The sequence below is a fragment of the Ascaphus truei genome, chromosome 2 (assembly GCF_040206685.1).
Source record: "Ascaphus truei isolate aAscTru1 chromosome 2, aAscTru1.hap1, whole genome shotgun sequence".
Classification (NCBI taxonomy): Eukaryota; Metazoa; Chordata; class Amphibia; order Anura; family Ascaphidae; genus Ascaphus; species Ascaphus truei.
The window spans coordinates 94,202,772-94,216,251 of NC_134484.1; the positions used below are offsets into that span (position 1 = coordinate 94,202,772).

Below are 13,480 nucleotides of genomic sequence, written 5' to 3' on the forward strand. Positions count from 1 at the left end.
CATATAGTCTGAGGGAAAGAGGGGTTACACTTACTTGGAATCCATGTTCCAGAAATAGTCATTTTTGTCTGCAGGTCGATGGTGCAAGGATTCATGGAAAAAGTTGGTGGGATAGTTTCATCTAAAAGACAAATGAATGTTAAAGATGCAATCTCAGCTCTAACAAAACATTTTGTAAACAACATATAAATGTAATTATCTCCCGAAAACAAAAGGAATTATTCTTAAAGTTAAAACTTTTTTTGGTCTCTTTTAAATGTAGTTTTTTATTCTCAAGGAGAAGACTGAAATTGTTTCCAGCATGGTAAACCCATTTGAATACAAATCCAGTTACCCAGCCGTGACCTGGGCTACAGCAAACTAATTGAGTGAGAGTTTGTGCTGCCAAAAGATGGTGTGCGGTGGAGGGGAGACATTACCTAACTAGTGGTGTCTGGGGCCAATTATTCCAGCGGAGAGGGCAAGCTTGTTGGAGAGACGTCGGACCCGACTATGGTTGGACGGGCCCCTTCGTCCACTGGGGCTGGGAGAACGCTTGGCTGCCTTGCAAATATTTCTGCACCATATTACTGGACTTTTAGGTATATAATTGAGCTTCCTCTCTCCTAATTTGATACTGCTCCTCTGCAGGGAGCAGGGTGATAAACTATTGCTAACATTGAGTTGGATTACCATTTGGTATGCACATGAAACTGTATTTCTGTTTTATTATGCACATTGCATATGCAAAACACCATGCAAAGCTGTCAGTTTCCAAGGACGTGAACAAATAACGTTTGGGGCTTTGGACCTAAGAATCATTTTTCAGAGAATGAGTCCATGACACAACGAATTCTAAAAAATCAATTAGACAGTACAGGTTTGGTCATGATAACTAAAATATCAGATGCATTATATATGAGAATAACTTATGTTTCTCAACCTTGGATCGCAAATGTAGAAGACAGATGTTATCCTCCCTGCCCAGCTTCTAGGGAAATTACAAAGGGGTGTGTTATACTGTGTGGCTACTCTGCATGGATGAATGTGACTCAGGTGCTGGATTCAGGCGGCTGGGCGATGAGGTAGCAAGGTTGTAGAATAATGGGCGGCAGGAACTTTTGTTGTCATTTATTTGTGTCCCCATAGAGAGTGACTGCTTATACACGTTAACAACGTTGTTCTCGAGTTTATAATAGATATACATGAATACAGTTCTTCCATCAGTATCCACTATTAATACTTAAATGAAAGTACTTTGAATTAGTTGCTCTGAGTACATGTGGAACCCGGCCCCCCTGGTTGCTTCTGAACCATCATCGGTATTGATCCGATTACTCTGGGCTCCTACGTAAATCCTGACAGGACTTTCTTACTTGACCCAGTACCTGGTGCCTGATTGGGAACTGCCATATCCACACAGACTGCTGAGGAATATTAGCTCCGATTTGTGGTTTGAGCTGATCCGCCGGCACACTGAAGCCCTCTTCTCTGAGGCCCTTTATGATGTGCCGTATTCTTTTTTATTACTTATTCAGTACTCTATTCCATCTTTCGGGGATTCTAAGTTAATGGATACTGTCATTATCTACAGCATAATAAACCGGAGGGGCTGGTCTATGCTATTACTATATAAACTTTATTTATCTACTCTCCCCAAGGCTCTTCTCCTCATGTCCTCCTGTAATCTAACCTTCCAGAGTCATCCTTCCTCTTTATATACCTCTTCGTGACGTCTAGATCCCCTTGCAACACAGGGTAGGGCCCAGAATACTCTAACCATGTTAGTAACCCTTTAGGAGGGGGCTTACAAAGAATATTTCCTATCCCTATTTTGGGTATCCCTAACCCAAAAAGCAAATCTTGTTTTTGATACAGAGTAACGGATTGCTCACCACAAAAAATGCGTGACCGCGATGCCAAGGTGGAGATTGATATATAACACCAACCCACAGCCGTGTGGGCACGTCTGGAGTATAGATAAGTCGAGGTAGCCAGGTCGGGTTGGAGAGGTATGAATCGTCAGAGATACTTGCCGAGGTTGGGTTTGGAGAAGTGCAGATCGTTGAAGGTACTTAGCCGTGGTCAGGATTGGAGAGGTGCGGATCTTCGTGGTACTTTACCGAGGTCGGGTTTGGAGAGGTGCGGATCATCGTTGGTAGCCGGGGTCAGGAGATTAGAATAGTCCAGAAGAATAGCCGCGGTCAGAAACAGAGGAACTACAGAGGAACTAGGAACCGGAGTACAAGACACGACTGTGGAGGCAGGGGTAGCAGTGAACACTTCACACATAGGAAGGTTTATGCTCAGCCGATTTGCAAGTGGGCCGGCTGAGCATATATAGGACACAGGGGCCAATGAGGTAACAGGCTGGAGGAGGCGCGTCAGAGAGAGCGAGTGCGATAAGAGGATACGGTGCAGGAGACAGGTGTTGGGAGGATCCCAGAGGTAGAGAGAGGACACAGCTCGTGCTGACAACACGCTGCATGTGCGTGCTGCGCACTGATGACATTGCCACGTGGGCGGAGTCTAGAGGTGGGACCTGAGACCGTAGTATTAACCTCCATGCAGGATGCACGTGCGCGCCTAGCATGGCGGCTGGTCCCAAGACAAGGAAGAGAAACGTCATGGATGACAGAAGGAGCGGGGGGCCTGATCACGGGTTGGGGTAAGTGACTAGAGCACCGAGAGCGTCGCAAACTTATTTTCACGATTTACATATACTGTACAGGTGTAAGAGACTTAGGGCCTCATGCAGTAAGCGTTGATAAGGATTTTTTCGGCATTTTATAGCCAAAATTGGGTTTGAGATTCAGTAAGCGCCGATAAGTGCTTGATTTCGGCAGGTTTTGTTATGGCCAGTCGGCTGCCGATAAGCCTGTTTTCGGCACTGATCGCCACTTTTTAAAATCGGCTGTATTCAAGTACCAAAATCAGCTTATCGGGGCTGATCGGCACTAGGAAATTGAGATGTTATGGCCAATTTCTCCCGCCAACTAAAGTTGGCAAGTTGGAGGGGAGAACGATCGCTAAGGCTGCCGGAACGGCACTTAGAAAAAAAAACTCTTCTGTACATCAATGGAGTCAATGGAGCGGGGACGTATAACAGTATAGTACTGTTTACGTTTCATTGCTCACAATACAAAGGTGATTTGCATTACAGTGTGGGGGGCATTCCCTGCATTGTGTCACAGCTGACGTGTATTATTTGCATAACATTGTACTTTTAGATGTTTTCATCATTTGCGTGTCACATTACTCATCATGTGATGATGTGTCAAGGGAAAATCCTATACTCAACTCTAAAAGGAGAACCTCACATCATATCACACATTTTACTGAACTGAGCGACAATTATTTATATGATGTTACACATGTCACACATTTAACACATACACCGTATATTCATGTTGCTTTACATTACACAATGCTTGTAATGTGTAACGCATCTTGAAACGTTCATGTACATCTTTCTTCTCATGTTTACATGTACTTATTGGGTCCTCCCTTTTTTCATGACGTCACTTATTGGACACTCAATCACATTGCATGTTTACATTGTAAACGTTGCATTACAAGCACTTCAACCTAACTTCTACACACATCTACAGTAATTAATCATTGTGACACCTTTCAAACTGATTCTATAGCAACTATCCTCATTACATAAATGCATGCATATGCACACGACAATTCATTGTTGTCAACATGTGACAATAACATGGCTAATTACACATGTTGCAGCAAACATTTACCACGTCAATCTCAGGCTTTTTGTCTAATTACATGACTGACTGTTGCGTTCAGAAGTGTTACATGCATTGCACATTAAACTAATTATTTTCAAGCAATGTTTGTACAAAGCTTCACGTGACATCATTGTCAAATATCATGATTCCCTGCAGAATACACAGAACAAATACTTCTAACATCAAGTGCAGACAGCTTGGGACAGAAGTACTTTAATATGTTAATGTAACACCTTGCATTTTACTATGTCACCTGACATCATCACATACCTATTTAAAGGACGCCCATTACCTGCTCATTCACAGCTACTCATTTCAAAATGTTGCAATTGTTTAGGAGACGGAGGAACATTCTTTTCCATGACATGCTTGCTGATCAAGAGAATGACATAGGGCAAGGGAGGGACAGAGCCAGGGACAGTGACAGGGACAGGCACGCGGATACGACAGGGACAGGGAGAGGGACAGGCCGAGGGAGAGGTAGAGGGACAGGAGATCAGAGGAGAAGACAGAGGAGACAAGTTGTGCCTCGTCCGCGTGTGTACAGGGAGAGAACCCTGTTAGATGGGATGAGTGAGGAGGAGATAGTAAGTCGCTATCGTTTGAGTTCAGCAGCAATCTTATCTCTTTATGAGGAGATTAGGGGAGATTTAGATTTTTTGACAGCCAGAGGTCGTGCAGTCCCTGGGCTTGTTAAAATGCTGTGCTCATTACATTATCTTGCTTCCGCGTCATTCAAGACAACTGTGGGCATAGTGGGCGGGGTCTCGCAATCTACATTCTCGCGGGCCTTTACCCAGTTTCTCTATGCACACAATAGACGCGCTAGGAATTATATTCATTTTCCTACAGAGGCGACAGAGTGGCTGGAAGTCAGGACTGGCTTTTATAATATAGCAGGGATACCATGTGTGCTGGGTGCAATCGATTGCACACATGTTGCTTTGATTGCACCTAGTCAGAGTGAGCATGTTTACCGCAATCGTAAGCACTACCATTCACTCAATGTACAGGTGGTATGTGATGCCACGATGAGGATAATGCATGTGGTACCCAAATTCCCTGGTTCCAGTCACGATTCCTCTATCCTGAGGAACTCTTCAGTCTTCCATGCGTTCGAAGAGGGACATTTTGAACATGGTTGGCTGCTGGGTGAGTTCAGATTTAGATGTTCTAACACAAAACACATTTTTCTTTAGGAATGTTGTCATTGTAGAATCTTATCACTAATGTAAGCTTGTGTGCTCCATTCATTATAGGTGACTCAGGATAAGGAATTAGGCCGTGGCTCTTGACTCCGGTGCTAAACCCTCAAACTGAAGCAGAGGAGAGGTACAATGCAGCCCATATCTCTACAAGATCTGTTATAGAGAGGACATTTGGCCTACTCAAGACCAGATTTAGGTGTCTGGACAGAATTGGTGGGGCTCTTCTATACAAGCCTCAAAAAGTGTCTGATATTATCCTTGCCTGTTGCATTTTGCACAATGTTGCACTCAGACACAATGTACAATCAGACCTAGCTGAGCCTTTGGTAGACGAGCATCCAACCCATGTAGCTGCTGAAAATGAACAAACAGCCAGTGGTGGCCAGACACGCCAGAATCTCATCAATTCCTTTTTTTCTTGTAAGTAAAAACATATATGTTCCTAGTACTACTTTTATATATTAATTATGTTATATTAACAATAATGTTTTTTTATATAACCTTCTGTTAGGACACAGATGAATATGGGTTGCACACCTTTCTTTTCTCTGCTGTGTGCACAAAGGGATGTGGCACCGGTATGTTATTGTTGCACAGGTTATATAATCCCTCTTCAATTGTACATTAGTTGTGTGTATGTGAATACAACTGGGGTAACAAAGCAGTAATATTTTAGCATTGTGTTGTTCCTTATGCAAACACAATACACATAGTATGGCCATAGTCATTCATTCTTGCAGTATGCTTACATACAATGTTATTGGTGCAGTGTAACATGTACATCCATATGATGTGTACACCAGGCTGCTTTACATTTTGAATGTGATTAAATATACATGGTGTTGCACATTTAACACCAAATACACACTTTGCTGTGTTGCTTACGATACTGAAGATGGCATGTCAATGTTTGCAATTTATATATTGTTCCATTGCATTATAGGTATATCTCCAGTATGACTGATCATGGTATGTATATTTGCTGACATCTGGCATAAGATGTGCCTACCTCAATATTCGTATAATTATTTGAAGTAAAAACCCAACATATTGGTTAAAAGAAAAATGTTACATATATGTACTTTCTGTATCATGTACATGCATTTAGCTACTAATGAGGTTTCATGTGCATTGTATTAGAAAATGATTACTCCCATTTCATCACATTTAATGTATGTTCCCTTATAAATTCCATTAATGTAATATAGAGGTGTTTGGAGAGAAGGGGATAACTGTACTTATTTGTTTACTTACAGGAGCTCATTAATCACGGATGCAATTGACTGATCATAACACTCAATGCATGAATGCCTGTAATCACAACAATGCGTGGTACATCTTATATTTAGCAATGTAGGTGATTATTAATGCTACAAATTATTTGTCAACATTAATTAAAATGTGTCACATGTGTATGTATAAGTCACACGTGTGTTGATGTGACCTATATGTAACAAGTGTCAAAGTGTAAACAAAACCACAATTGTGTCAAAAATGTTACTGTAATTTTGCATTTCTAATTTCCCACAATGACAATGTTGGTAATATATTTGGAATGTCATTGACGTCACTTCATCATTATCACGATGATAATTATCAAGTATTCTCTAAATATAAACGTCAATCACGTGCACATTAGCATAGGCACACTTTAAGACAACTGTTTGTGTCTGTATCAATTTGTGTATGATCCATGTATAACACCGACAAATGATAACAGCAGGTTTATTATGGTAGCTTATATCATCATATTGACTGTAGTATGTATGTGTTGAACGTTTAATAAACACAGTAAACTATAGTTAGTTTGGTACATGAAATATACACATAAACGTACTTCATTACATGATGTTGATGTAATATTCAGAACATCATGCATTGTAGGGGACCACAACATCTTGCCAATAACATTATTTGCTACAGTCCCAAACCATTTTATCAACATACCCATGTAACAAGATATTTTTAACAAGAAATGGCTAGTTGGTTGTAAGTGTCCTTTACATTGGGAGAAGGAGTGGCTCAGTGAGTAAAGACACACACTGGCACTGAGAGTTTGAAGCAGGGGAGTCTGGTTCAATTCCCGGTGTCGGCTCCTTGTGACCTTGGGCAAGTCACTTTATCTCCCTGTGCCTCAGGCGGCAAAAAATAAATTGTAAGCTCCACGGGCCAGGGACCTCAGCCTGAAAAACGTGTCTGTAAAGCGCTGCGTACAACTAGCAGCGCTATACAAGAACATGCTCATATTATTATTATAATTATTATTATTGTTACATAGTTTCGACAGTCATACATTCCATTACACAATAGAATACACAAATGTGTTAGCAGAGTGGGAATGGTTGTTATATATAAAACACACCATGGCATAAAATGTTAGTAGTAATTAAAGAACACTCAAGAAAATTTCTAGCTGCACTCTTTTGCAACATCATTATGTTAATTAAGTGCTTTTGCAATATAGGCATAACGGTATCACATTTTTAATTGTTTGTTAATAAGCGCTGCAAGCAATATAAAATTAGTTCCATATGTAGTATAGTAGTCGGTGGCTCCTCCTCACAATCATCTCATATAAAGGTAGACTCTTCTGAAATCATACATTGATCCGATTGTATCTTCCCCGACATCTCTGAAATACAGCAAACACGTGATGGTCAAAGATGGCACCTTACTATATATGTATCCGTGACAACGCGTTACACAGCTCTATATGATTGTGTAGATACACACGTCAGTCACTTATATGTTAGAACTACAAGTGTACATCATTATGTAATCGTTAATTAAATTAGTAGCAGGCATAACTATGTATATGAAGTTAACGTTGCCTGTATACTGAAAAATGTGCGCGCACATCTTAGTGTGCACACGCACTTCACGCTTGGGTCGACTAACTGTTAGCGCATGCGCAAAGCAATGCGTACGTTGTGCGTTCAATACATGTTGAAAATAGCATTAACCATAAAATATTTATTTCAAATACAATGAAGGCGAAACTACATTCGTTCTAAACGAGTACATCTGTATTCTTTTTAAACAGACGTGTGTGGACAGAAAGCACGGCCGATAACACAATGCGCAAATGCAATACGTGTGACGTCATGTTAAGCCAGCGTGAAGCGCACGCAAACACTCCTCCCACTGAATTAACATTCGGCTAACGCCCAGTGTACGCCCACAAACACTGAGGCGCACGCATGACACAGTGCAGTTACCGTAACTATAACAAAACAACACAGCCAATAGGCTTTGACGCGCGCACGTCGCTTGGGGGCGGGACTTACATTCGTAATCCTTTTTAAGGACGCCTTGGCACATGACAAGGGTCCCACGTCATACGTGGTGGACCCGGTTTGTTTTTTGTAGATGTTGCATGATAACAAAACAGGTGTGTGTTACAGTTCTGGTAACATGTTTATAATATGTTTAAAGGGATTGGAAAGTACGTATATTTATTCCGTGAGCAATGTGTACTACTCTTTCAGGTTCTACTATATTGTAATAAGAAACAATGTGTTTGTGATCGCTACATGTTATGCAGTCTGCAATGTTACGCTGTATCCACGCATTTAAAGTCAAAATGGTGGTTAGAAAAAAAAAAACTTTTAACGCTGAGTCAACGCATAACGATTGTTATATTTACCATTCTTGTAGAAGTAACACTTCGTCTGCCTGCAACTGGTCGCTCCAGAAAACCAAGGCATTTGCATCCACGGTTGACCCAAACGCTGAATCCTGTATGACACACATCTCCTCCATGAAGCGCTCATAGGAATCGCCACTGCTTTCTTCAAACAATTGGTCCGGAGGTAGGTTCATTTCTTCGGGTACCCATTCGAATGCGTTTGCAGCAGAAAGGCTTGGTACAAAATCATAGTAGTTATGTTCTTGTAGAATGTGTGTTTCAGCAATGGAGGGTGCAGATATTGCAGCAGGTATCGATTCACACGGAACAGTAGTAGCGGATCCATTGCTATTGGCATTAGGAATAAATATGCCATTTAGCACAATATGTGTGCCGTCTTCCACGGTGAATTGTTTTTCCTTAGCAATCTTCCAAAAACCATACCTTTCTTGTAGCTTATCCTGCACACGTTCAAAACAGTCATTAGTTGATAAAGTGAATCTTACTGAGGATTTAAAATTTCGCGCACGCCCAGGTTCTTGGTAATAAGGATACTTTGCTCTAATCAAATCATAGATTTGTCCCACGTTGGCTTTCTGGTCCGGACTTGACACTATCGCTTCAGCAATCATCAGTTTGTACCCCTTGTGTGGATGCATATTTGTACATAAATCATCAGCCATTGCAGAGTATCAGAAATGATGTGTGCAGTTCTATGTTCTTTGCTCATAAGAATGAAATGGTTCAAATGCTAACTATTTTGTGTCTTGCCTTTTCAAGGTCACACAATGTTTCAACTTGCACTCCTTGTTTCAAGCACCAATTGTAGGTCTAGAAATAATTGGTTTCACATTTGTGGTTTCTGATAGCCATTTGACTGACCAACATGTAGCAACTTTTATCTACTTTCTCAAAACATTTGTAGATTTTTAATTAAGAAACATTGTGGGTTGAGGAAAAAAACATTGTCCACGTTATGAAAATAGTGCTTACACAGCCATATAATGAAATACACACACACCTGCAAAAGTAATTTTTTTTTTTTCCCTTAAATTTCTGTGTCTATTTGAAAGTCTGGTTAACTCCCTGTCTGCATCAGAGTTTAAGTACGTGTGTATATGTAGATATATATATCTCTCTCATAAATATATATATATAGATATATATATATATAGATATATATATATATATAGATATATAATGTCTGTAAAACCTAACTTTTAATGTGTGTGTATATTACAATATTTAAGGGTTTATATGTAAAGAGGGATTTTTATATTGGTGTGATTTATTTAAAGGTTTAAATAATAGAGGCTTAAAATGTGTTATGGCCTATTGCATTGACCTGTCTGGTAAATGTGATTTACCATCAAACAAGGGTTTTTTTGAATTTAGAAGGCCTGTAGTGTTACAACCAATAATATCTCTGTAATGCAGGTGTACACAGAACATATTGATGGCAGTAAGTAGGCCTTGTATGAAACCTATTTAAATGGTGATAAACATGAGTGAATTAAGTAATAAACATTTGTTTTAGGCCAATACTGTTATAGGCTCACAGATAGTATAGTTCACAAACATTAGGCCTGTATTATTAAAATACTGTGTTTTCACAAGGAAGCATGAAGTGTATGTTTTCTGAAAATACATCTATACCAGTTTAGATAGTACAAATCATATATATATATATATATACACACACACACTGTGTGTGTGTACATATATCCATACATACTACATATATATTAGTATACAATCACAGATATGTTCTTGAAACAAGAACACATAAATGATTAAAGGACAACATTACAATGGGCAAGCAAGGTGAAGGTAAGTAATATTTTACACTTAATCCTGCTGTACACGGACAAGAAAGATGTTTGCAGTTAAATACATGTGTGTTTTTAATTGCATGTGAATAATATTAACATGCAATGATTACATCAAGTAACACACCCAAATACAATGTTTTGCAGGTAAGTCAATGGCAGCTTCTCTAAACATAGCAACTGGCTCCTGGTGGACCATTACTGAACAGATGATTAATACATCAATATTAATAACACTATTCATTAATTAGGACTGTTAACATTTCCAAAACTTCACGTGTACAAGAACATACTTGAAAGTTTGGAAACAACAGGTCTTCAGCATACATACAATATTCATTAGATAATCTGAAGTCAACAAAACAAGGCCAAAGACATATTTAGTGAATTATAACATTTATTATTTTTTTTCCTTTTGAGAGCGAGTAACAGGCCTGCTTGTTGTCTCTTGGATTTTCCTTTTTCGTTTAGCAACAACTTTAGGCACAACAGAGCCACTTTGAGTGGCCTCTGGCACTTCACGGGCAGGGCTTGTGGCCAGTGACTGTTCACGGACAGGGCTTGTGGCCAGTGACTCACCGACAGGGCTTGTGGGCAGTGACTCACCGACAGGGCTTGTGGGCAGTGACTCACCGACAGGGCTTGTGGGCAGTGACTGTTCACGGACAGGGCTTGTGGGCAGTGACTGTTCACGGACAGGGCTTGTGGGCAGTGACTGTTCACGGACAGGGCTTGTGGGCAGTGACTGTTCACCGACAGGGCTTGTGGCCAGTGACTGTTCACGGACAGGGCTTGTGGGCAGTGACTCACCGACAGGGCTTGTGCCCACTGACACATGTGAGCAAGTTGGTAGACACTGCACAACTGATGGTTGGTCCGTTTCATGTGTGGGTTTTTTTGTTTGTGTCCAAAAACTGGTCAGTAGTAACTGCTTGTGCTTTGTTGTTTTTGCCGCCTCCTTTGTAGGTGTCAGCTCCTGATTTTCTACAGATGGAAGCGGTAGGATGTCGTCAGGAACCTGCACAGAAATGTCTGCTACTTGACCGGTAACATTCCGACCTGGGGAATGAACATCAGATGCATGTGGTGAAAAATTACCAGCATGTAAAGATCCTGCCTGTGAGGTGTTGAAGTTGAAATTGGGTACAGTAGTCATTCTCAAGTAATTAGCTTGGGTTTGCTGCACAACCATTGCTTCTAATGACGTGTTTATTTTTTGCATTTGTTTAGGCACTTCAATGAAGACTCTGTGGAGATGTGCCAATTGTGATATCGTTTCTTCCTGCAGTGAAATCATCCTTTCGAGCACTGTCATCAGATCAGAATGGCGACGATTTTCAGCTTCCACAATTTTTCCCTCTGAAGCTACTATTGCATCGTATGTGTTACTTGATGGACGAATTGGCTGTGTAACTGTTTCAATGGGAACCTCTTCATGGTCACTTGGTTGCTTTTCTGTGTCTATGGTGGCATCATCATCATCATCATCATCTTCATCATCTTCATCATCATCATCTTCATCATCATGTTTTAAAAATAAATGTACACATTATGAAATGGTATGTTAATCTCTGCTGTTTTACTATGTAATTATACTGTGTCATAAGTAACAACTAACATGTTTCCATACGTTTTATAACGTCCCATTAAAAACTACCTTGACTTACGAATAATGTTTGGACTCAGTATGAAATAAGAATGAATGAAAAGTTGTTCTAAACTCACAACTCCTACATGATACTTAACATCACAAACACAATACATGTTGTCTTAAACTTAATTTTCACTGACACTAAGTAATCCTATTTAAAGAACATGTGCAAAACAAATAATGAACATGACAACATAACATATAGAAGTGCCACCACCTCATACACCCACCTTCTAGGTGTGTTGAGCTGCATGACCCAGGTGAAGACACTTGTTCCGTCTCAGGTGACACATGTCCTCCAGGGGCAACTATATATAACAATAACATCAGTTGTACATTTACATGTGTAAATATTGAACAAACAGTTATTGTATGTTCTGTATTTATGAGTAACTAACAGCATCAGTTCCTTAACCGAAAATGTGTGTGAGAAAGTGAACATAAATAGGTGTAATAACAATGTACATGCCTGTGTACTTAGAACTTTTGAGTTCCCTAACATACAACATACTATGTTTCTGCAGTAATGCGTTAGGATAAATTGATTAAATTTTTAGATACAAATCATATGTTGTGTCGTCATATCAGTATCATAATGTACATAAGTATCATGAGATGAACATTCACAATGGTTATCATGAAGGTGGTCATATAGCAAAAAGCTTAGTTTTTGGTAGAGGATATGTGTGGTACATTAATAGAAGCTGTGGCACACCTGAATGTGGCTGTCACTCAACAACACAACACATGCAGTGTGTGATAATGTGTTGTTGATATCAGTTGAACTATAGATATGAGTGAACGAATGTGTGACGTACGGTTTGATAAGTAATGACTTGTTGGGGGATTTAGTACCTAGAGTTAAGCTTTCAAATGAGTGTGAAAACCTTCAGTTTTGCTAGTCAGGTTGTAAGAACGGTATTCCCTTCCCCAAAAACCCTAATCAGGCAGACCTTACAATTACTTCAAACAGGTGAAAATGGTGTGAACTAAGTTGACCGTAAGATGACCCTGTAATTTGGGTGTGTGCTGAACCCCACCCCCTCTGTTGACGTGTATGCTGTGATGACATATTCATTGCAGCTGCTTTAACACAATGGTAGAGGAGCAAAATAGTCGTCTGAAGTGTGCAAGTTATGAACACAATGACATAACATATGCTACGTGTGCCTCATTATGCTGTCTGTATATGACATAAAGCAAAAATGGACCTTTTAATAAACAAGTAGACATTTGTTTGTGCTAGTGATGTTTGTAGGCCGTTGCATGCAATATATTCGATGCATGATTAGAATAGCCAGTAATGTCGTGTTTGTATGAGTTAAATAAATAATATACACATTAATATTATACATATTTATGTTCTGTAACAGTAGCTAGTAATAATTTCTCATTAGCATGTGTTACACATGTGTGCTACCCTGTTGTTCCCCATC

General features: G+C 39.9%; 1 protein-coding gene across 2 annotated transcripts in view; it reads right to left on the bottom strand.

Annotated features, from left to right (window-relative positions):
* The window catches only part of LY96 (lymphocyte antigen 96), a 181,581-nt gene that overhangs the window by 60,557 nt on the left and 107,544 nt on the right, over positions 1-13,480 (bottom strand). For both annotated transcript variants that reach the window (XM_075583259.1, XM_075583267.1), the window contains exon 4: positions 35-121. In XM_075583259.1, coding sequence (XP_075439374.1) covers positions 35-121 — 87 coding nt within the window. The remainder of the gene's footprint in view (positions 1-34; positions 122-13,480) is intronic.